This window comes from Chiloscyllium punctatum, chromosome 15, assembly GCF_047496795.1.
Source record: "Chiloscyllium punctatum isolate Juve2018m chromosome 15, sChiPun1.3, whole genome shotgun sequence".
Lineage (NCBI taxonomy): Eukaryota > Metazoa > Chordata > Chondrichthyes > Orectolobiformes > Hemiscylliidae > Chiloscyllium > Chiloscyllium punctatum.
In genome coordinates this window covers 36,106,718-36,132,960 of record NC_092753.1, presented here as the reverse complement: position 1 = coordinate 36,132,960, position 26,243 = coordinate 36,106,718, and the positions used below count along the sequence as shown (strand labels likewise).

General features: G+C 39.8%; 1 protein-coding gene across 1 annotated transcript in view; it reads right to left on the bottom strand.

Moving 5' to 3' along the window:
* The window catches only part of LOC140486199 (cilia and flagella-associated protein 47-like), a 482,883-nt gene that overhangs the window by 68,226 nt on the left and 388,414 nt on the right, over positions 1-26,243 (bottom strand). Inside the window, exons 59-60 of the mRNA XM_072584990.1 lie at positions 24,779-24,938; positions 12,856-12,950 (exon numbers count right to left, since the gene is read on the bottom strand). Of these exons, the coding sequence (XP_072441091.1) occupies positions 12,856-12,950; positions 24,779-24,938 (255 nt within the window). The remainder of the gene's footprint in view (positions 1-12,855; positions 12,951-24,778; positions 24,939-26,243) is intronic.

The window sequence follows — 26,243 nt, the reverse complement described above, 5'->3', positions numbered from 1 at the left end:
TGAGAGGGGAAAGATTAAAAAGGGACCTAAGGGGCAACATTTTCATGCAGAGAGTGGCGCCTGTATGTATGAAAACATCTGCCAGAGGAAGTGGTAGAGGCTGTTACAATTACAACATTTAAAAGGCATCTGGATAGGTACATGAACAGGAAGGACTTAGAGGGATATGGGCCAAATGCTGGCAAATGGAAATAGACATGGAAATTTAGGATACCTTGTCGGCCTGGACTGTACAGATGTGAAGGACCGAAGGATCTGTTTCTGTGCTGTACATCTCTGTGACCCTATGACGCTATAAAGGAGACAGAGAAAAGTAGGAGCAAAATACTGCAGATGCTGGAATCTGTACGGAAAATGAAAAATGCTGAAAATCACAGCGGGTCAGTCAGCATCCATAGAAACACAGCAAGCTAACGTTGAGTCTAGATGACTCTTCATCAGAAAAATAGTTTTAAGATCATAAGACAATAAGACTTAGGAGCAGAAATTAGGCCATTCAGTCCACTGAGTCTGCTCCACCATTCAATCATGGCTGGTAAATTTCTCCACCCCATGCTCCCTGTAACCCTTGATCCCCTTGATACTCAAGAAGCTATCTCAGTGGCAGTGAATTCCATAGATTCACCACTCTCCTTATAACCGTTCTAAAAGGTCTTCCCTTTACTCTAAGGCTGTGTCCTTGGGTCCTAGTCTCTCCTACTAATTGTAGTATCTTCCCAACAGTCACACTGAGCAGGCCATTTAGTATTCTGTAAGGATCAATTAGATTACCCCTCATTCTTCTAAAGTCCATCGAGTACAGACCCAGAATCCTCAAACGTTCCTCATATGTTAAGCTTTTCATTCCTGGGGCCATTCTTGTGAACGTCCCTTGAAGACGCTCCACAGCAAGTCCATCCTTCCTGAGGTTTGGACCCAAAACAATATTTCAAATACTTCTCTAAGCTAACTTTGTCTTGAGAGTCATGGTGGCAAATCAGGTGAATCCCCTGGTGAGCAAAACGATTTTGAATATCCACCTTAGGTAAGCCACTGGTTTGGTAATGAAAGGAATGATTCTATTTCTCCAGTGTCAGAAACTCCCATCTTCAACAATGATAGCTAAATTTGGCTGTACATATCTGCTTTTGGCAAGATAGAGCCACTACCTGAGCAAATGTTTATTTCAAAAGATTTGACTTTTCTCTTCAGATTGGCACTTCAAATCACTGTCATTGTAAGATGATTAAGTTTACATACCCAATTTTGAGGAATAATGCTCTGTGTATTGTTGGGGATGAACGTTTTAAAAATTGTATCTAAGCAAATGTATTGTCAGCTAAAAAGGTTCAACTCAAGCAAAACAGGTCTGGCTAGAATTTGGATAGCACAATTATTTTTGATTTGGGGGTGCTGGTGTTGGACTGGGGTGTACAAAGTTAAAAATATTTTTGGACATATGAGTTGTGATCATACAAACTAGGCAACAAACAAAATACAGATACTTGCTACTTCCATCTGAATGTGAGTTAACCGGTATGTCTCCGGTAGTGCTATCTGCTCCTCAGTGCTGTTGCCAGTGTTGTATTATACACAATACAAAGCCTTAGCAGTAATGCTTGATCTAACAAGCCTGCTACTCTTTAAATGCAGGTTGTACCTTAATGTAAACTGCATAAAAATGATTGCTGAAATTTAAACATTTGCAAAATGAGCACCAGGGCCAACAGTGGGTTTTCACACACAGCAGATGGAGGGGTCAATTTTGATGATGCCAAGCTGGTGGTTAGTAATTAATTAGTAATGTTGGTGGGCGGTAGAAGATATGCCAAGCTATCACATGGGATACAATATCCTCAATAATCATTCTTAGTAAACAGTAGCAGTCGGAACACAGGTCAGTAAACTCTGGAAATCTGAAAATGAAGAACTGCCAAAAGGATCATAACAGATCTAATGGCCTCCTGTGGTCAGTATGTGATACAAAGCTAGATACAGTGGAGATACAAACAAACTTAGGCTAATAGAATATTGCCATATATATCAAGAGAATAGAATACAAGGAATTTGAAGTCATGCCTCAACTGCACAAGGCCAGGTTAAAGCCTAACATGCAAAATGGTTAAGAGGAAGATAAATATGCAAATACTCTTCGGACAAAAACCACATACTCTGAAAATATTCACCAGATTGTTGAAATGCTGGTCTGCAACCAAAGTCACTTTTTAAAAAAAATTGAACCATTGTCGCATATTTTTAGAATTGTACAATTGTACAATTGTACAAGGTGCAATCGCAAGCAATAAACAACAGTAAACAAATCCCCGATCACCCTCCCCACGGCACGTACCTCCCCCAAAAATATAAAGAAAAGAATGACATGCAACCATAATAAATATAAACATATACAAAGCACAAAACCATAATAAATGAGACCAGAAGTAAAATAATTGCATAATGAAAGAAAAAGAAAAGAAAGAAAAATTGCCACAATCTTAGATACCTCAGTCTGGAACAGTTAAAAAGACAACAGCCTTAGCATATGAAAGAAAAGGGTTCCAGATTTTTGTAAATTTGTTAGAGGAGCCAGATAAGGATAATCTAATTTTTTCTACTTAAGAAAGTGTAACACATCTCTATTCCAGTGTGTATGAGTAAGCGGAATTAGGCATTTCCATTTTGACAGTATCCATCTTCTGGCCAGTATGGTAGTGAATGATATCATGTCTTTTTTAGAGGAAGGAAGATTAGGTAAAGAGGGTGACACCCCAAACAAAGTGGTAATATCATTCGGAGTAAGATTTTCGCCAGATACTTTAGATAAGGTGTCAAAAATATCAGTCCAATATCTACTAAGAGAAGGGCAAAGCCAGAACATGCACATATAATTTGCTGGAGTCTGTTGACACCGATCACAGGATGGAGACATCTCCTCAAATATGTTTGCAAGTTGAGCTTTGGTGTAGTGGGCGCGGTGTAGACTAAAACAATGTTTTGCACCGATAGAAGATTTGTGTGCCCTTTGTAAAGTCTCATCCACAAATCACCCAGAATTACCTCTTCCAGATCTGCCTCCCAGATAGAATTAATAGAATCGAGACAATCTGAGCATACCTTATGGATGTTTGAATAAATAGCTGAAATAGCCCCTTTAATGAAGAAAGCAGTTTTAGAAAGATATCAAAATCAGAATCATGAGTAAGGATGAGAAAAACCGGAAATAAACTAGGGACAAAGCTATGAACTTAGAGGTATCTAAAGAAGTGGCTTTTAGGATGTGAAAACGTATCAACTAATTATTGAAAAGATGCAAAAACACCATCGACACATGAATCTTTCAGTTTTTATTCCTAATTTAGCCCAACCAGAAAAGGCACTGTCCACTAAAGATGGGGGACAAATATGATTTGCTGCCAAAAAATGACTGAAAGCCAAAGAGGTGCCTAAATTGAAACCAAATTTTAAGACAGGATAAAACAATTACACCGTTCATGTAAATAGAGGTTGAAGAAAGGAGAAGTGATTGAAATAAAGCCTTTAATGTTACTGGATGGGTGGAATTTGCCTCAACAGTCAGCTAAATTGGAAGAGCATCAAGGTTTGATTAGACTACTTACAGTGTGGAAACAGGCCCTTCAGCCCAACAAGTCCACACCGACCCTCCGAAGAGCAACCCACCCAGACCCATTCCCCTACATTCTCAAATTGGAGCCAATAGTTCAAATTTCTAATGTTTACTGCCTAATAATAAAACAAAATATTCGGCACTGCCATTCCACCTAGTATCTTAGACCTCTGTAACAACTCTTTTCACAACCTAGGAGATTTTCTTCTTCCAAATAAATTCAAGAATGAGACTATCTACCTAACGGAAACAGGAGAAAAATTGGAATGCGTTCAAATAAATAAGAAAATCATGGAAAAAAATATGCTAGCAGCAACAGACAAATTAAGGAGAGACCATTGTTCAAAATCTCCTTTAATTTGTACTAGTAATGGTTCAAAATCTTTCATGTACAAATTACCTAGTGTATCTGCCACGTGTACACCATGATAAACAAAACAAGAGGTGGCAATTTTAAATGGTAAATTATCTAGTGGGTATTCACTGGTAGGCTTATTGATAGCAAATATCTCATTTTTGCCAAAGTTGAATTTATACCCAGAAATCTTACTGAAAGATTCTAAATCTGAAAGTGCGGTGGGAATGGAGAGAGATAAGTTTGAGACAAATAGCAAAAGGTCATCTGCAGAGAGGGCAACCTTCAACTCCATACCATTTCTAATAATGCCAGAGAAATCAGGATGAGTCTGTAGAGCAATAAACAGAGGTTCAATTACAATGGCAAACAGCAGTGGACTCAAAGGACAACCTTGTCTAGTGAAACGATAAAGGTGGAAAAAATCAGAATTCATATTACTGGTCCTAACAGAGGCCTGCGGTGATTCACAGAGTAGTTTGATCCAAGAAATAAATTTTTCCCCAAAGCCAAATTTCTCCAAAGTAAAAAAAAATCCATTCCACGTGTATCAAAAGGCTTTTTCAGCATCTAAAGATATCAAAGCCTCACGAAAGTGGATGGGGGATAATTGTAAACAACGTTAAATACCTGCCTAAGATTTAAAAAAGGAGGGCGCGTTGCAAATAAATCCAGTTTGATCCAAGGATAAGATAGATGGAAGGATGGTTTCCAAATGTCGGGCCAATAGTTTTGACCATAATTTAAAGTCAACATTTAGCAGACTTATACGATGATATGAATCACACACTAAGGGATCTTTGCTTTCTTTAAAAACAAAGAACTTGATGCCTGAGTTAAAGTTTGAGAATAGAGCCAGAATTAAACACTTCAACAAACACATCTACCAAAAGTGGAGCCAGCATTTTTCAAAACGTTTTACAAAATTCGGCTGGAAAACCATTGACCCCAGGACTTTTACCATTTTGTAGTGATCTAGCCGCAGCCTCAAGTTCTATTAAAGCAGAATGGTGTGTTGTTTCCCTGGTGCCAGGATCAAGGATGTCTCAGAGAGGGTGTAGAATGTTCTCACAGGGGAGAGGGGCCAGCAGGAGGTCATTGTCCACATTGGAACCAACGACATTGGAAGGGAAAAGGTTGAAATTCTGAAGGGAGATTACAGAGAGTTAGGCAGAAATTTAAAAAGGAGGTCCTCAAGGGAAGTAATATCTGGATTACTCCCAATGCTACGAGCTAGTGAGGGCAGGAATGGGAGGATAGAGCAGATAAATGCATGGCTGAGGAGCTAGTATATGGGAGAAGGATTCATATTTTTGGATCAATGGAATCTCTTTTGGGGTAGAAGTGACCTGTACAAGAACGACGGATTGCACCTACATTGGAAGGGGACTAATATACTGGCAGGGAGATTTGCTAGAACTGCTTGGGAGGACTTAAACTAGTAAGATGGGGGGTGGGTGTGGGGGGGAGGGGGGGTGTGGAGGGACCCAGGGAGATAGTGAGGAAAGAGGACAAGGTAAGACTAATAAATTAAACTGCATTTATTTCAATGTAAGGGGCCTAACAGGGAAGGCAGATGACCTCAAGGCATGGCTAGGAACATGGGACTGGGATATCATAGCAATTATGGAAACATGGCTCAGGGATGGGCTGGACTGGCAGCTTAATGTTCCAGGATACAAATGCAACAAGACGAATAGAAAGGGAGGCAAGAGAGGAGGGGGTGTGGCATTTTAAATAAGGGATGGCATTACAGCTGTGCTGAGGGAGGATATTCCTGGAAATACATCCAGGCAAGTTATTTGGGTGGAACTGAGAAATAAGAAAGGGATGATCACATTATTGGGATTGTATTGTAGACCCCCCCAATAGTCAGAGGGAAATTGAGAAACAAATTTGTTAGGAGATCTCAGCTATCTGTAAGAATAATAGGGTAGTTATGGTAGGGGATTTTAACTTTCCAAACATCGATTGGGACTGCCATAGTGTTAAAGGTTTAGATGGAGAGGAATTTCTTAAGTGCGTACAGGACAATTTTCTGATTCAGTATGTGGATGTACCTACTAGAGAAGGTGCAAAACGTGACCTACTCTTGGGAAATAAGGCAGGGCAGGTGACTGAGGTGGCAGTGGGGGAGCACTTTGGGGCCAGCGACCATAATTCCATTAGGTTTAAAATAGTGATGGAAAAGGATAGACCAGATCTAAAATTTGAAGTTCTAAATTGGAGAAAGGGCCAATTTTGACAGTATTAGGTGAGAACTTTCGAAAGCTGATTGGAGGCAGATGTTCGCAGGTAAAGGGACGGCTGGAAAATGGGAGGCCTTCAAAAATGATATAACAAGAATCCAGAGAAAGTATATTGATGTCAGGGTGAAAGGGAAGACTGGTAGGTATAGGGAATGCTGGATGACTGAAGAAATTGAGGGTTTGGTTAAGAAAAAGAAGGAAGCATATGTCAGGTATAGACAGGATAGATGGAGTGAATCCTTAGAAGAGTATAAAGAAAGTAGGAGTATACTTAAGAGGGAAATCAGGAGGAAAACGGGGACATGAGATAGCTTTGGCAAATAGAATTAAGGAGAATCCAAAGGGTTTTTGCAAACACATTAAGGACAAAAGGGTAACAAGGGAGAGCAGAGTGCCTCTTAAAGATCAGCAAGGCAGCCGATATGTGACACTATGGAAGATGGGGTGATACTAAGTGAATATTTTGCATCAGTATTTACTGTGGAAAAGGATATGGAAGGTATAGGCTGTAGGGAAATAGATGGTGACATCTTGCAAAATGTCAAGATTACAGGAGGAAGTGCTGGATGTCTTGAAATGGTTAAAAGTGGATAAATCCCCAGGACCTGATCAGGTGTACCTGAGAACTCTGTGGGAAGCTAGAGAAGTGGTTGCTGGGCCTCTTGCTGAGATATTTGTATCATCAATAGTCACAGGTGAGGTGCTGGAAGACTGGAAGTTGGCAAACGTGGTGCAACTGTTTAAGAAGGGTGGTAAGGACAAGCCAGGGAACTATAGACTGGTGAGCCCGACCTCGGTGGTGGGCAAGTTGTTGGAGGGAATCCTGATGGATAGGATGTACATGTGTTTGGAAAGGCAAGGACTGATTCGGGATAGTCAACATGGCTTTGTGCGTGGGAAATCATGTCTCACAAACTTGATTGAGTTTTTTGAAGAAATAACAAAGAAGATTGATGAGGACAGTAGATGTGATCTATTTTGACTTCAGTAAGGCTTTCAACAAGGTTCCCCATGGGAGACTGATTAGCAAGCTTAGATCTCATGGAATACAGGGAGAACCAGCCATTTGGATACAGAACTGGCTCAAAGGTAGAAGACAGAGAGTAGTGGTGGAGGGTTGTTTTTCTGACTGGAGGCCTGTGACCAGTGAAGTGCCACAAGGATTGGTGCTGGGCCCTCTACTTTTTGTCATTTACATAAATGATTTGGACGCGAGCATAAGAGGTACAGCTAGTAAGTTTGCAGATTATACCAAAGTTGGAGGTGAAGTGGACAGCGAAGAGGGTTACCTCAGATGACAACAGGTTCTTGATCAGATGGGCCAATGGGCTGAGAAGTGGCAGATGGAGTTTAATTCAGATAAATGTGAGGTGCTGCATTTTGGGAAAGCAAATTTTAGCAGGACTTATACACTGAATGGTAAGGTCCTAGGGAGTGTTGCTGAACAAAGAGACCTTGGAGTGCAGGTTCATAGCTCCTTGAAAGTGGAGTCACAGGTAGATAGGATAGTGAAGAAGGTGTTTGGTATGCTTTCCTTTATTGGTCAGAGTATTGAATACAGGCATTGGGAGGTCATGTTGCGGCTGTACAGGACATTGGTTAGGCCACTGTTGGAATATTGCGTGCAATTCTGGTCTCCTTCCTATCGGAAAGATGCTGTGAAACTTGAAAGGGTTCAAAAAAGATTTACAAGGATGTTGCCATGGTTGGAGGATTTGAGCTACAGGGAGAGGCTGAACAGGCTGGGGCTGTTTTCCCTGGAGTGTCGGAGGCTGAGGGGTGACCTTATAGAGGTTTACAAAATTATGAGGGGCATGGATAGGATAAATAGACACTGTCTTTTCCCTGGGGTCGGAGAGTCCAGAACTCTCATAGGTTTAGGGTGAGAGGGGAAAGATATAAAAGAGACCTAAGGGGCAACTTTTTCAGGCAGAGGATGGTAGGCTGGTACAATTGCAACATTTAAGAGGCATTTGGCTGGGTATATAAATAGGAAGGGTTTGGAGGGATATGGGCGGGTGCAGGCAGGTGGGACTAGATTGAGTTGGGATATCTGGTCGGCATGGACGGGTTGGACTGAAGGGTCTGTTTCCATGCTATACATCTCTATGACTCTATGACTCTATTGCTGTGATTGGTTGTTCCAACTTCTTTACCACATTTTGATCAATATGTAGGAACAGTATCCTTACCAAAAAAGTTCTCAAAACCTACTGTAGCAGAAGAACATTCAAATGAATAAAGTGAAATGTAAAATTTCTTAAAAGTCTTGTTGATTTCTAATGGGTCTGAAGTGTCACCTCAATTAGCCTTAATTTGGGGGATTAATTGAGATGGGGACATTAGGCACAACTTGTGGGCCAACAATTTACTAGTTCTATCTCCTTGTTCATAAAATTTAGACCAAAGGTGAAGTAAAAGCTCAGTGGTATATTGTGACATTACAACATCATACTCGGCCTATAGGAATATGAGTTCTTTATGTACTTCTGAAGACTTAGAGATTGCATAAAGAGAGTCTAATTGAGACAGATATTGAGCTAACCATGCCAATTTTTCTCTCCTAAGTCTATTCTTATGTGCTGCATAAGAAATTATTTCACCCCTGATGAATGCCTTCAGGGTTTCCGACAGCAAAGAAGCTGTAACATCTGGGGTTTTGTCAATTTTTTTAAAAAGCTATCCGCTGAGAAACAAAATTTACAAAATCTTCCTCTGAGAGTAAGCATGCATTGTGATGCCAAGATGGGCGTGTATTAAGAAACTTCTGAAAGCGAGCATTCATAAAGACATATGCATGGTCTGATAAAACAATTGAATCATATTTGCAACCAGAAATGGATGTGAGCAATCTGTCTTCCACCAAAAAGAAATCAATACGTGTTAAAGTGTGATGGACATGCAAAAAAAAAAATCTCTTTTAGAGTGATGAAAGAATGCCAGGGATCAACAACATCAAACTCCTCCATAAAAGTCTTGATTATTTTAGCAGATTTGGACTAGGCACTTGGAACAGAGGAAGTACAGTCTAAGCGAAGATTCAACCAACAGTTAAAACCTCCTCCCAAGATTAACTGGTGTGAAGATAAATCCGGTAACATTGAAAGGAACCGTCTGAAAAAAGCCTCATCATCCCAGTTGGAAGCATAAACATTAGCCATGATTACATCAATGTCAAATATCTGTCCTGTAAATAACTATCATAAATCTGCCGTAGAGACAGAGGTAGTTTCAGCAAGGAGGAAACATACACTTGTCCAATCCAACAACGTTTCAATTAGGACAAGTGGGTTGCTTGAAAGTAAATTATATGGGCATTAAGATGCCGCAAGTAATGTAAAACCTTACTGCATTTAATTGGGTTGTTCAGGCCTTTGCAATTCAACTGGCAAATTTAATGTTCCCACCTCCTGAAGGTGGTGAAGCATTAACCTGTGTTATATGTAATAATCACTCGTAAAGTTCCAAATGTGCAATAATAGATAAATAAATGTAAACCTTGTAAAAGTGATATATGTGCCACCCCCTGTCCCGATCCCTATCAGAACAAAACAAACTCCATCAACCCCCCCCTAGCAGTATCCCTCCAAATGGAGCACATTTAGAAGGCATCTGGATGGGTGTATGAATAGGAAGGGTGTAGAGGGATATGGGCCATGTGCTGGCAGATGGATTTAGATTAGGTTGGGACAGCTGGTTGGCATGGATGAGTTGGACGGAAGGGTCTGTTTCTGTGCTGTACATCTCTCTGACTCTATGACCTGCCCACCAACCCCTTCCTCTCCCAGCAGAAGCACCCTCGAGATGGACACATGCTCTCTTCCCCCATCGTAAAAAAAACCTGTTGTCTTTTGTAGCCTCAAACAAACTACATGGCAATCTCGGGGAATGTAATAGTTAACTATACAAAAACTACGAAGTAAAAATGAGTAAAAATGTGAATGTAATAAAAGTATATACTATATATAGTTAAACAATTAAACTCTACATTCTTTGGTACCAACTGAGCAACCTTTCGACAAAATAAAGTCTTGAGTAAGAAAACATGCACTTGTTGACGAATGAAATCAAATAAGAAAAATACCAAATCCAAGTCCATGAACACATACCATCCTTCTTCATCTCCACAGTAGGAAATGTAGTCTTTGTCCATGTTAGCATAAAGCTAATATCTAATCGGCCTAGTTAGGCCCAACTATTAATCCGGCTCTGAACCTGCGGTCTTTTTAAGGTTTTTATTCACAAAGTCCATAGCGTGACCCAGGTCATCAAACCTATGGGTTAGGCTGCTCAGTAAGGTGATATGTAATATTGTTGGATAATGAAGGCCAATTTTAATGTTAGGACATGAGTGTAGCTCCTTCTTTACTTTGGCAAAAGTCATGTGCTGCTTAGCCACAGTCTGGGTAAAATCTGGAAAAATGTATACTCTCTTTCCATTAAATACAAAGGGAGAAGCATCTCCAGCACACTGTATCTCACTCGAAACTGGTTCACCCTGACGACCATCGGGCGAGATAGCTCACCTTCTTTCAGTTTAGCGTGCAGCATGCAATGGGCCCTGTCCAACACAGGTTTGGCCTCAAGTCTGAGCAAGTCCTGTAAAAGTTGGGCCATAACTTCCATGGGGAGAGGACCTCTAATCCCTCGGGTAAATCCACAAATAGAATATTATTCTATCTGGAAAAGGCCTCCAAGTCCTCACATTTCTTAGTCAGAGACTCTACCATAGCAGATAACACATTAACATTAACTCGGAGGCTAACTAGCCAGTTATCATACTTATTAGCCAAACGTTCCAGGTCTAAAATAGTCCCGCATTGCAAAGAAATGTTTTCCTCCAATGGCTCCAGAGCAGTTGTTACCTCCTTTTTAACCATCTCTGAAATTATAGATTCAAACTTGATAATGATTTTGGCCCACATATTGTCTATCATGTCCTTAATCCTACGTAGCATGGCTTCATTAGTATCCAGCTTCTCCAGAGATTCGGGATCAGGCGAATGGTGCAGCCAAGCACAACAGGACTTGCCTGACTCAATTTTTGTTACAGAAGTTGCCATTTGAAAGGACACAGGTAAAAATGGGCCGTGTTTAGAAAAATTAGCCAAACCGAGGGTAGAGGGCAGGTAACGACCAAATTTAAGAAACCAAAATATATAAATTTAAGATATTCCAGAGACGCTACCCCAACCAAATTCCTACATTTTCCATGATGCCCTGCACTCGCCCGCCATTTTGCTGGACCCGAAGTCACTTTCTGCATAAGGTACTGGGGTTCCTGCTGGATGAGTTCTGGCTGGTTGCAATCTACTTTTCTGGAGACAGTAATGAAGATTCAGACTTTTCCTTTAAGAACTCTCCCCATGCAGTGATAAATTCTGCTAGTGTATTTTAAATTCTCAAACTTTGATGATAAGAGTTCCAGAATAAAAGAGAAAGAATAAAGGCTTGTTTCCTTTGAGCAGTTTCTATCCAACTGGAGGTGATCAAAATTAATACTTTTTACACCTTCGAAGTGGGTAATATGACTTCTCCCTGAAAGTATTGTAGGCTCAGTGACTCCATTATTTTTAAAAAATAATTAAAATTAACAATTGATGTTATATGAAGCATATATTGAAACAAAAGTCTGCTGAACAGCCATGACAAGCCATGGGTAGGCTAATTTAGTAGAGAGCAGGACTTCCAACCTTCAGTGGGAGGAATTCCCATCCTCAGAGCTATCAGTTCATTATTCCTGATAGTGCAAGAGCTTAGTGATGGGCCCTGCCAGAAGTGCAGGAACTGCCTGAAGGGACTATGACTGGGGACTTAGGGTGAGGAGGAGGTTGGTGACATCTTGTTGGGGGGTACCTCACTGCACGTGTGGCATTCCTGAATGATTCAATGATGTATCCCGTTCCTTCCATTCAGTCCTCATGTAGACTATTAAAAATGGATTTTTAACTCCCACTCCTACCTCAATGTCTACACCATCTAAATCACAACTTTGATAATTCTGGACAATAGGCTTACTCACATGCCTAAATGACCAGGAATTATTGACTAACTTTCATGTCAGCTTGTGAGTGGGTGGGAGGTCCTGAGCTAGCCACCTGACCTATTCAATGTGCTCCCTCCACCCTATTGGAAAGACACCCAGTGAGCACATATAAAACCCAGGCCTAATTTTGGCAGAAGATTGGTGGTGAAAATATGAAACAGTATAAGAAGCCACTGCCAACAGAGACATTTTTGGAGAAATCACAATCTCTACATAGACAAATATCCAGCTTTGTAAATCATGCGGTTGTGCAAAGAGAAAACACAAAGATTAAAATATGTACAATAATCTTCCACAATTTCTCTGTGCAAGATTATCAAAGGTTCTTGTGTCTGGCTAGTCTGGCGAGCTTGATGTCAACATAAATGTATTTCTGTGTTGCTGACCAGCTCAGCTGCTCACTTTGCACATATTTGTTTTAAAGTCTGCATTTTTAGCAGAAATCAATGTTAGCTGCCATTCTCCATGCCAAGTAAACGGTTTGTAAATAAGTTGCACTGGTGCACTGTAGTTTAATAGTTGAATTGCTGCCATGTACATTAACCAGTTTACATGTGATTCATGACACAATGTTGGAAGCAAATGTCCTTTGCATACTTACCAGGTGAAAGTTTTGTGGACAATGTTTCAGGGATACCATAGATTGGATACAACCATCGGATTGCAGAAATGCCTCCTCCTTGTGACCTACAAAAACTAAACAGAAAACAATTATAGTTTTGTTCATAGAAAACTTAGTGAGCAACAAGGAATTTAAGATTTTGATCCTTAGACTCTTCAATCTCACTGTTTAAATTGCAAGCACAACTAAATTGGGAAGTGAGGAAGGAGGGAGAGATAACTTTCATATTCAGATCTTGGACAACTAATCCTGTGAAGTGGACTGCTCATCTGATGAATGACCTGCTGCATACTTATCAGATTGAAATCCAAGTGGTACAGATAGTGATACAGTCACAAACTGTGCATCATTTAGTCTCATTTGTAATTATTGTGTATTATTGGCAGTTCAGTCTTCTGTGCATTTTCAGAACTGAACTACTGACAAAGGTAACACGTATGCTCAGGAAACTATTGTGTTAAAGAAAGCATCTGGAAGATGAGGGATGGACTAAAGTTCACAAAGAGAGAGAGAGAGAGAGAGAGAAATGGAGCGAGCGCACACTTCATGTCCATTTTCTCATCTGTAGACCAAACTAATCATCCTCGACAAATCAATCCAGTTGCCTCTTCCTTCCTCCCCAACGTCCTTACCCACTACTCAACAACTTCCGAGACCTATGAGGCATCTGGATGGGTATACGAATAGGAAAGGTTTGGAGGGATATGGGCCGGGTGCTGGCAGGTGGGACTAGATTGGGTTGGGATATCTAGTCGGCATGGACGGGTTGGACTGAAGGATCTGCTTCCGTGCTGTACATCTGTATGACTCTATGACACGTAATTCCTTCCATACTGACATATAAATTACTACTATCAAAAGTCTGTCATTCCCAATGATAAAAGAAGAGAACAATAAAATAATTAAAACAAAATTAGAAGAATTACTCCATAACACAATGGTCAAAGAAACAAGAAAAGAAAATAGAGATCTAAGTATAGACATAACCAGAATGTCACAGAAAACCATAACCAGAATGATAAAAAGCCAACCAGCAATACTAACATATCATAAACATACTTAAAAAAATTTATTGAAGCCAGCTGGAATGTTGTTTAATCTTTTGGAGTGATTTATTTGGTCACAGATGAGTCTTATGTAGAATCCTACAGTGTGGAAAGTGGCCATCCAGCCCATCAAGTCTCTACTGACCTCTGTAGAGCATTTCATCCAGACCCAGCCACCCTGCGTTTCCCATAGCTAATCCACCGAGCCTGCACATCCCTGGACCCTAGCACAATTTAGCACAACCAACCCACCTAGTCTACACATCTTTGGATTGTGAGAGGAAACCAGAGCACCCACCTAAACCCATACAGACACGAGGAGAATGTACTAACACCACACAGACTGTCACCCAAAGCTGGACTCAAACCTCTGTCCCTGGCACTGAGGCAGCAGTATCAACCACTGTGTCACTGTGCCACTCACTATTTTTGCAATTTTACAATATTTGCTACCAATGATCAGGTATAAATTGAACTGGGATTTTGGACATAATACTTGTGAGTCCTGACGATTTCAAACAAGACTTCCTCAGCTGGTACATATAATCACTACCATGTTTGCAATGGGCCTACTGGTAAAATTTGTTTGCGCTGTTGGCCTTTCACCATACATTTATTTTGAACTTAAGAAAATTGTTCCCACATATTGGTGGCTATCTTGGAACTGTTTCAGAATAGCTTTTAAACAACCTTTGTACTTCACCACTCTAAATTGCTTTCAAGTTGTCAATGCACCATAAAATATCCCTGTGTGACCTGAAACACACAGATAAAAATATCTGATATGCTTTGGGCAATGTCATGGGACAGGCACTTTAAAGATAAAGTTCCATTGTTTTTGTCTATTAGCATTGGAAAACGGATCCTCCACTACTTGCAAGCTCTTTCCTTCCCTGCCAAAAGCTTAGTCTTTCACTTGCCAAGCCACCCAATTCCTATTCCCGTCTTGACCCTTTCCTGTGGCTCTACAGTGAAAATAACCAGAAGGCTCCACCAGAGCATCTTGTTGTGATTCTAATCAGATATAAAGGCTAAATGAATTGTGTATGTTCAAAACATATTAAGATGTGGTTGAGATAACAAGAGACATATTTTTATCCTTTACATTTGATGTAAGGGGGCCCATGGTCAATAAAAATATGGTGAATGACCCCTACAATTATAGACCATGGCAATTCAGGGCCAAAGTTGAAGGAATCTCTTTGGGAAGACTAGTAATAAGCTATTAGTGAAGATTTTTAACATATCAAGCTTTAACTTTCTTTCCTATGTTCCTTTTGTTTCACTGTTCATCCAATGTTCTTTCTTCTTCCTCTCTCCTTAAATATCATTGTTTAAGAGCAAGGGCCAGTGGTCCAGACATTCACCAGGGTTTTGCTGAGATGCCCTGTTGACCTTGTTGCCCACTATCAACAGCATGTCCATCTACTTGCAGCAAACAATTTTTGAGCAAAATTATGAGGTAAACTGTCTAACTAATGGGGCAGCATTTTGAAACATTTTACTCCAGTAAATAACAGTGAACAGATAAAGATGCCAAACATACTTGCATTCCATAATACAAACATGAAGTTTTCTTCATATTTTATCTCTGTTGTTGGACATCGAGCATCAGCTTTAAACGTTTGTTGGGAAGGGTAAAATCCATGCAGTAGGCTTCCTTCATGGTGAGAAGAGTGCTTTATTGCTTTATTGCTGATTGCAAATTAAAGGCCAACAAAATCCCTTTATAGAACCTCCTTTTACAGCTAAGAAATTGAGTACATTTTAAGAAGGAATTTTTAAATATTTACTTGTGCAATGTGAGTATCGCTGGCTGCCCAGCATTTATGGCTGGTCTCTAGTTGCCCTTGAGAAGATGGTGTTGCACTGCCTTCCTGAACTGCTGCAGTTTATTTGCTGTTGATATATCCACATTGCCTTTAGGGAGGAATTTCCAGAATTTTAAACGAGTGACAGAGAAGGAAAAGTGATGTATTTCTCAGTCAGGATGGTGAGTGGCTTGGAGGGGAGCATGCAGGTGGCATTGCTCTCATGTATTGGCTGCCCATGTCCTTCTAAATGGAAGAGATTGTAGGCTTGGGATGTGTTGTCTGGAATGTGGACTGGCTTTGATGAGTCAGGAAGTGAGTTAGTGGCTACAATATTCCAAGCCTCTTGTGGCCATTGTGTTTATGTGGCAAGTCTAGTTTAACCTGACACCTGACATCCATTTGACGAAGGAGCAATGCTCTGAAAGCTTGCAATTTTAAATAAACCTGTTGGACTATAATCTGGTGTTGTATGACTTCTGACTTTGCCCACCCCAGTCCAACACCAGCATCTCCACAACAAGTCCAGTTGAGTTTCTAGATGTTGATAGTAGAGAAATCAAAGTTAGTAACATTATTGAATACCAAGGGGTGGTGGTTAGATTGTCTTTTATTGGAGATGGTCATTGCCTGGCATTTGTGTGGTGTGAATGCTACTTGCCACTTGTTAGTCAAAGTCTGGATGTTGTCTAGATCTTGTTGTGTTTGAATATGGACTGCTTAAGTTTCTGAGGAGTCACAAATGGTGCTGAAAATTGCATAATCATCAGCAAATAATCTCCCAACTTTTGACCTTATGATGGAGGGAAGGTCATTGATCATGCAGCTGAAGATGGTTGAACCGAGGACATGACTGTCAGGAACTACTGCAAAGATGGTCTAGAGCTGAGATGACTCCATTTGCCTGATGCTATACCTCACATATCTTCCTGCACTCTCCTTTGAATGAACGTTAATTCTCTGCCTTGATGGTAATAATTGAGTGGAGAATTTGCTAGGTCATGCAATTATGCCAGAGTAAAATTCTACTGCTGTTGATGGCCCACAGCACCTTAATGATGCTCAATTTTGGATTGTTAGATCTGTTCAAAGTCTGTCCCATTTTTGCACAGTGATAGTGCCACACAATACAATGGAAGGTATTCTCAATGTGAAGGCTGGACTTTCCACAAGGAGTTACCATGACTGACTTCAATACGTGAACACACTGGATAAGCCAACTACCACTAAAGCCATGGAGGACAACTTTCTGGAGTGTGGTTGAATGATTTTCAAGTGGTATGTTAAGGAACAAGCTGCAGGATGTGCAGATCATGAGTTCTTCATTTCCACAAGGGCTGTGTGGTGGTCACTCACATGCATTCTGTCATGGACAAATCGATCTACTCCTGGCAGATTGGTAAGGATTGGTTCCAATATGTTTTTCCCTCTTCTTGGTTTCCTTACCACCTGCTGCAGGCCCAGTCTGGCAGCAATGTCCTTAAGGACCTAGCCAATTCAAGCAGTAGTACTGCTGCTAAGCCACTGTTGGTAATGGACATGGAAATCCCCCACCCAGTGTACATTGGGTCCTTGACACCCTCAGCACTTCATCCCCTCAACATGGCGTGGTACTGATCCATCAGCCAAGGGAGGACAGTACATGATAATCAGCAGGAGGCTTCCTTGTCCATGTTTAAGCTGAAGCCATGCGACTTCATGTGGTTTAGAGTCAAACAAAACAAATAGGGTGGACTTCTTGAGTGACTGATCACAGAGCAACATCAACAGATGAATGGAAGTAGGTACCTCTATTATTGAGTAGAAATAGTACTGGTCTTTAGATAGAGTTAAAACAAATAATTTGAATAGGGAAGATGGAAGTTTTGCTCAGTACTGGACCTCCTTGATCTGGGAATGGCTAATATTGACACTGCATGCCTAAGTGGAAAGTGTTTTATTCTCCAACAGTAAAAATGCTTGCTATTATAACAATACAATTCACAAAAATCACTGAAAGCAGAAATAGAGCTGACACAGGGGTTCACTACAGTATTGACCTTCTGCCACAGGATGTCACTGATAAAATTAACAAGTAATGCATTTTTATATTAGAAACCTTGCTAAAGACATCTAGAGACGGTTCATCAACACTACATCAGTTTTTAATATCTTTGACTTCTAAAACGCAGCATTGAGTTCCTGAAAGAAAAATAGGAAAATTAATTCCCTTCCTATTTTTCAAATCCTTATTCTAGAAATAAATGAGGCCCAAATATCTACTCTTTACTTCAGATCTTAATTCTTTCACCCACAAGGAACTTAGGAACAGGAATGGGCATTTAGCCCCTCAAGGTTATTTCATTATTCAATGAGATCATGGGATTCAATGAGATATAGACTCTATAATGCCCCAAATCCATCAAAACCTATGTTGAAAGGTCAAAATATCCCAAACTCTATTAATCCCAGACTTAAAGTTTACCAATGATATAATACAATTGGCAATTGTGGAAGAGTTCAAAATTTCTCCAAGCCTTCGTGTGTAAAAGTGTTTCTAAATTCCCTCTTTAAATATTACCTTCAAAATTTTAGTTTATGAGCTCTAGCCCCAGATTCCTCAACCAGTGGAAACACTCTATTTACTTTATCATGTCTCTTGATACCTTGAAAACTTTGATCAAGACATCCCTTAACTGCTTGGAAACATATCATCAGTAATACCACCTATTTCCAACTCCATAACATTCACCACTTTGCCCCTTTCTCAGCGACCCTCAATCATTTCTTGGTTGCCTTGAGACTCAACTATTCCAATGAGTGGTCTTCCATATTTTATCCACTGTAAATTTGAACACAATCTAAACCTCTGCTGGCTATTAGTCAATCTTCATCAAGTTTCATTCACCTATCACACTCGTGTTTGCTGACCATCTGTCAAGCCACATTTTGCTTTTAAAGTTATCATTACCGGTTTCAAATTCCTTCATGGCCTTGTTCTTCTCCATCATTATGCTCTTCTCCTGCCTTATAACACTCCTAAGATTTCTACACTCCTTATTTTTGGACTCTTGAGTGTCCCTGATTTTAATTGGTCCAGCATTGATGATAGACAAGCAGAAGACTGGAAGAATGCAGCAAGCCAGGCAGCACCAGGAGGTTGAGAAGTCTTCTTCAGGACCATCCGAAATGTTGACTTACCCACCTCTTGATGCTGCCTGGCTTGCTGCATTCTTCCAACCTCCTGCTTGTGTATCTTGGAATCCGGCATCTGCAGATTTTTGTCCCTAACCAAGCTTGTACCATTGTAAGGTCTCTTCAAAGAATGCCCAGCATCGATGATTGCATGCTAGTTCCCTAAACCCAAACATTTAGCTGCCTAAAACCTACATCTATCCATCTTTCTACCTCGCTTTCCTCCTAGAAGGCGCTTCTTAAAATCTAACTTTCTGACCAAATTATTTTTGTTAACTGAGCTAATATCTCCTTATGTGGCACGGTGCCATAGTTTGATTAATAATAAGACTATGACATGCCTTGGCATGTTTTACTTTCACTGTGCCAAATGAAGATATGTTGGTGAAAAAAAAGAGATATTTTCAAAACTTTTCATTTTTAACATTAACATTGGAATGAATTATATGCCACCAAATAGTACCTGTGGTATGGGGCACAGTATTAATCAAAAGATTAGAGAAGCTTCTCCCATAGGCAACAGAGTTATCATGATTGACTTCAATACGTGAACACACTGGGTAAGCCAACTACCACTAAAGCCATGGAGGACAACCTTCTGGAGTGTGGTTGACTGATTTTCAATTAGTATGTTAAGGAACAAGCTGCAGGATGTGCAGATCATGAGTTCATGAAAAAGAGATAGTTAAAAATCTTCTTGTAAAAGATCTTTAGGGATATACGAGACCATGATATGGTAGAATTTTACATTATGGCTGCAAGTGAGTTAGTTCATTCTGAAGAGGGCTGTTAAATTTGAACAAGGCACGAATTAAGGCACGAAACAAAAACCAGATTGGAAAAATACATGAAAAGAATATCTAAGACTACAAAGGGATCTTGGTCAATTGGGTCAATGGGACAAGGAGTGGCAGATGGAGTTTAATTTGGATAAATGTGAGGTTTTGCATTTTAGTAAGACAAACAAGGGCAGCACATATACAGTTAATGGTAGGGCCCTGGGGAGTGTTGTCGAACCCCTAATGGTTCAAGTATATAGTTCTTTGAAAGTTGCATCAGGTGAACAGGATGGTAAAAAAGGTATTTGGGCACATTGCCTTCATTGCATAGGCCATTGGTGATAGAATTTTGACATCATGTTGTGGTTGTATAGGATATTGGTGAGGCCACTTTTGGAGTATTGTGTACAGTTCTGTGTATAACCCTGCTATCAGAAGAAGATTATTACATAGGAGTGGGTGCAGAAAAGATTTACAAAGTTGTTACTGGGAATGCAGGGTTTGAGTTGTAAGGAGAGGCTAGATAATCTGGAACTTAAAGGTGAGAGGAAAAAGATTTGAAAGAGACCTAAGGTACAACATTTTCACTCAGAGGGTGTCTCATATTTGGAATGAACTGCCAGAGAAAGTGGTAGATGCAGGTACATTTCAAATTTCAAATTTCAAAACCACATTTCAAAGATAATTGGACAGATGCACAAATCATAGAATCCCTACAGAATTGAAGCAGGTCATTTGGCTCATCAAGTCGACACCAACCCTTCAAAGAGCATCCAATCCACCCCCTACGCTTTCCCTGTAACTCTGCAATTCCCATGTCAAATCAACCTAGCTTACACATCCCTGAACACGATGGGCAATTTAGCATGGCTAATTAACCTAACCTGTATATCTTTGGACTGTGGGACGAAATTCACGCATACATCGGGAGAATATGCAAACTCACACAGATAGGTAAAAACAATAACTGCAGATGCTGTAAACCAAATTCTGGATTAGTGGTGCTGGAGAGCACAGCAGTTCAAGCAGCATCCAACGAGCAGCAAAATCGACGTTTCGGGAAGGGCTTTTGCCCGAAACGTCGATTTCGCTGCTCGTTGGATGCTGCCTGAACTGCTGTGCTCTTCCAGCACCACTAATCCAGAAACTCACACAGATACTCAGCTGAGGGTGAAATCGAACCCAGGTTACCCTGGCACTGTCATGCAGCAGTGCTAACCACTGAGTCAGTGTGCCACCCACATTCGTAAGAAGATTGGTTAATTTATTCCCTACAATCTTAAAGTTGCTAAATCCCCAGGACCTGGTGGTCTTTATCCCAGAGTGTTGAAATCAGGATTGCAGCATGGTACATTTACATGTGTTAGAGGCTGTGCATATCAATAGACACAGCTCAGTCTGTTGCAGCCATGCCTTTTTATTATACATTCAGGGGACACGGGCATCACTGACTAGCCAGCATTTCTTGCCCATCCCTTATTGCCCACAGAGTAGTTCAGAGTCAACCACACTGCTGAGAGCCTTGGAGTCACATATAGGTCAGACCAAGTAAGGATGGCAGTTTCCTTCCCTAAAAGACATTAGTGAACCAGATGGGTTTTTCCAGCAATCTTCAATGTCATCATTAAACTTTTAATTGTGTCATCTGCCATGGCAGGATTTGAACCCATGCCCTCAGAACATTACCTGGATCCATGGATTAACAGTCTAGCAATAATACCACTGCCCCCTTGAAATCAGCCTAATTCTGTCAACAGAAACCCATGTCAGCAATTTACTGATCAGTTGCCATCAGGTCAGACATATCCAGCACCCTTAAGATCATTTGTACAAATTTGTAAGAAAAATATGGTAAAATAACCATAGACTAAAACAATATAGCTGTGTGAACAGATCTATATTTGGTGAAGCGATTATTCTTTGTTATCATTCAATGCACACTGTAGCATTCTGTTGGTAGTGAAGGTTAAAAGTTTGATTTGCGACTTTAGGAAAGGTATCAAGGAATTTTCGTGCAGGGTGTAGATGTTACAAATTACTTCATGTCTGTTTATACACTTCCAAACAAGACCATGCAACTGACCAGCACATCTTTTTTCACATTTTTCACATCTCACAATTTGAAATCGCTCATAAGGGTAAAACTGCCAACTGGAAATCCAAAGCAATATCACTTCCTGGCCTTAGAAGCAAGACAACAGAAACAATGCACCACCATTGTATAATCATCAATCTTAAATCCTATCAATCACCTATCACAAATTCACAATCAGAAACTTCAGAGATTAGCACAGAGAAAATTGTAAAAGACAAAGTTTTTGAACTCTAGATGCACAAGACTCTGAACCTAAAACTCTTGTTGACAGCTTACCTCTCTGGAGTTTGAACACTGTTCAAGTCTTCAATGTCAAGTACTATCTGCGAGACTCTCCTTTAGCAGCTTCAGTCTTTTCCTCAGCTAACTTAAGATAAGCTCTCACTACAATATCCAAGGACTTGATATTTATCTGCTGGCAGATGTTCCAGTAAGGACATGTACATATACAATGCTTGTTTCAACTCAATAACATAGGTGACAGCTACTCAATGATTCATTTCAGGATAATTCAAGTCAATCTGCCTGGTTCATAACTTAAACAAATCCTGGTTGTTAACTGTCAATTAACGAATGACACATCATCCATAGCAATACTTCTATGAATCAGAGTCAACTTGCCAAACAATCAGTACTCTCCACTCATGCAGTGCAAGTATTTGTGTTCCTCTTGAATTTATATTCTTGTGAAATGCCCTGATGTCTGCAAGAGGAAAATCTTCAATAAAGCATGTATTTTTCAGCAATACTTAACTTCTGTACTATCAAATGACTGCTTGTATACAGGTTGTTGTTGACAACCATCTGCTTTCCAGGGCTGACAGTCCTACCTTGTGTAATCTCTCTTTGTAATTTAATCCATGGAGTTCAAGTTCCATTCTTGTTAATCCATGTTGCGCTCCTTCCATATGACTTTTCTAAAACATGGTGGTCAGAACTGTGCACATTAATTCAGATATGGGATAACCAGGACTTTATAAAATGTGCCTTTTACCCCTTGCATTCTAATCTTGGAGATATAAAGCTCAACATTGTATTCACTTTTCTGACTGTTTTGTGTATTTAATCATGTCACTTAATGGTCCGTGTATCTGAAACCACCCAGTCTCTTCAGATCACCACAATTTTTCGCTATTCTCAATGGAGGAAAGATCCTTTTCTACACTTTTTAGGCCTTGCATTTGTCATCATTGAGATCAACTTGCAAATTTTGTCCATTTGCTTAAGCTACCAACATTTCTTTATGCTATAATGCTTCTCTGTAAACTATATACAATGACACTTACTTTTGTCTCATTGGCAAATTTGGCTGTGAGGCTTTCTAGTGCTTTGGCCAAGTCTCTGAATATGGCAGAAATACCGACCATTGCTGGATACTACTAGTCACATCCTATCATATGAACACATGTGATTAATCACTTCTTTTTGTAGCCTGCTGCTCATTTGTTTTTCTGCCCAGGTCAATAATTCGGCTTCAATTTTGTGAGCATCTACTTTACTTAACAGTCTCTCATAAGGGACTTTATCAAATGCCTTCTGAAATCCATTTAAATAGCATTCACAGACATTTCACTGTCCATTACTTTACTCACTTCACCAAAATGATGTCTTTGCATTTAGCTTCTGTTCATAAATCTGTAAATTAATTTTAACTTCAAACGTCCATGTACACTGACACTCAGTCATTTATTTCTTTTAGATGCAATTCTCTTCTCATTTTAGTTTTTAAAGTGATCATTCACATTTTAAAACTGGATCTTGTAAGCCCACAGTCAGCACTTAAGAATTGACTAAGTTGTTCAAATATTCTAACACTTCTTCCACAAAGTGAATATATAACCATCTCCTTGTATATCCCCACAACCAACCACCACACTACACCATCCCCTGCAGCAATGCAACCACTTTAAGGAGGCAATGGCCTAGTGGTATTATCGCCACACTGTTAATCCAAACAACCAGGTAATGTTCTGGGGACCTGAGTTTGAATTCAATAAAGTAAAATCCAAAACTAAGAGTTCTAATGACTAAGAAAGCATTGCTGATTGTCAGGAAAAACCCATCTGGTTCACTAATACCCTCTAGGAAAGGAAACTGCCATCCTTACCTGGTCTGTCCTATATGTGACTGCAGACCCACAGCAGTGTGGTTGACTCTTAACTGCTCTCTGGACCACTAGGGATGGGGAATAAATGCTGGCCTAGACAGCAATGCCCTCATCTCACAAATGATGAATTAAAAAAACTGGAGGAGTATTTGGCTGCACCTCAGTAATTTGTTGGAGTTGGTGCATTAATTGATTCAGACAGATCAGAAACTAAAAGATTTAACATCACAATAACATTGGAAATATAATGCTTATTACTTATTTAATACTTCATTTAAGACCTCTAGTTGGTATTTCCTGGCATTCAGGACACTTGCCAGTTCAGAAAGTAGTGAATTTTGGGGGTAGTTTTGGGAATCTCTAAACATCAAGTTGCTAAAACTCAACAATAGCTACATTTTTACAGCTGATATGTCACTTCCTTCTAACAAATGTTCAGCACAGAGTCCTTGTTGAGCTTTTTGACATTCAAGTACATTTTAAGAGCAGATTACTGCAGATGCTGGAATCTATACTGAAAACAAAAATAAAATGCTAGAAATCACCATGGGTCAGGCAGCATTCTTGGAGAGAGAGCAAATGAAAGTTTCAAATCCGGATAACTCCATTTCTGATGAAGAGTCATCTAGCCTTGAAATGTAAGCTTGCTCTCACTCCATGATTGCTGCATGACCCATTGTGATTTCCAGAAATATTGCTTCAAGCAAATTTCGTTTCCTATAGTATTACTTCTCAACTTCTTTTAATGTTTAATTATCATTGTGCAATCATCTATAGTCAGTACACATCTGATATAGTTGTGCTATTGTTGATACAAATCTGTATTTTATATGTTCAATTGTTCGTTCAAAATGTTATTGAGGAAGTAGCTGTTTATTTCTTCATCTTACCTTCTTAGCTCTTTGTTGGTTACGTTATCCATTTCGTATATCCAACTACTTCCATCTTGCTTCTTAATTTGTACCACCAACAGACCCTCATATAAAACCATGTCATCAGGTGCAAAGATCACAGGGATATCCAGCTTTCCTTTTGGGGGCAGTAATAGACCTGTTCATTTGAACAACAGGTAGAGTTTTAGCATATACTGTTAAGAAATTTCACATTCTACAGACTAGAAATGTATAATTCACCTATAGCAATTTCAAATTTGCTTTCTAATTTTAAATACGATACAATAAATGACTTGGCAGAACAAGGTGCTAACTGAAAGAAAGTTGACAAACCATGGAGATGAATCTGTTAATGTACAATTTATTGCAGAGACAAATTACATAACGGCACAGATTTATAAATCTGCCCTAACAAATTTGCAATGCTGTTAAATAGCTCAGGGTTCTTTTTTTGTGTCTTGAGCTACGTGACAAAAACAGGAATACAAAAGCACTTAAAATAACTCTGAACTCTATGCGCATGATTATCTTTTATGTCCAGGATCATTAATATCCCATAGAAAACACTAGGATGAAAAGTTCTGAAGGATGGATGAGTCAAAGGCAAATACTGTGCATTATAAAGTGTGTTGTGCTCAGTTGCACAAAACAGGTCTCAATCCCATTTGCAGTAGGCTTTGGATCAACCCATGCCTTAAATAAATGAGCTACGATCATTTTGTGATTAAGAAAATAGCAAATATTTGTTCAACATATCAATTGAACAACAGGATTCCATCAGATCCATACCACATATTCAAGAACAAGTTAATTTAATAAAATTGACATTCTCTTAGATAGACTGAAGAGCTATTCATTAAAATTCTCCTATAACAATGAAAGTCTGAGTGGTGATTGTTAGTGTATCTGATAAAAAGTTACTTTTTCCAAACCTATCACAAACTAGAAGAATACTTCATCTTTGGTTCTGCTACAATTGTTTATAAACACCTTGAAAATCTTCATTGTTCACTTACTTCTTTTCATTGAACAGATTCAATCTTCCCAAATATAGTTTACGAGTGGTTCAGAGGGATTGCAAGTCTTGGAAGGAGATTATAATTCTCATGTGAGTAACTGAAATCTTAGAACATGGAGAGTACCAATTTGGGTATTGTAAGTCTTGAGGAATTGCAGGCTGAGCAGACATGCATGGGCCCCTGTGGTGAGGGTTGTGATGGTGTTGGTGGTGATTGGAGTGAGGATACGTAGTTAGTGGCTTAGGGGAGAGCAGTCAACATTCATGGAGGAGTCGTTTGAGAAATGGTGCTGCAGAATGATGCGAGTGCGATGGGCCAGAGGGACATCAGCATTTGTGAATTCTGGGCTTGAATTCAGAAATCTTGGGAGGAAGCAAAGCTGGGGATAGTGGAACTAAAAACAGTAAGAATTGGGGTTCACAAATCTGTAAGTTACATTTCAG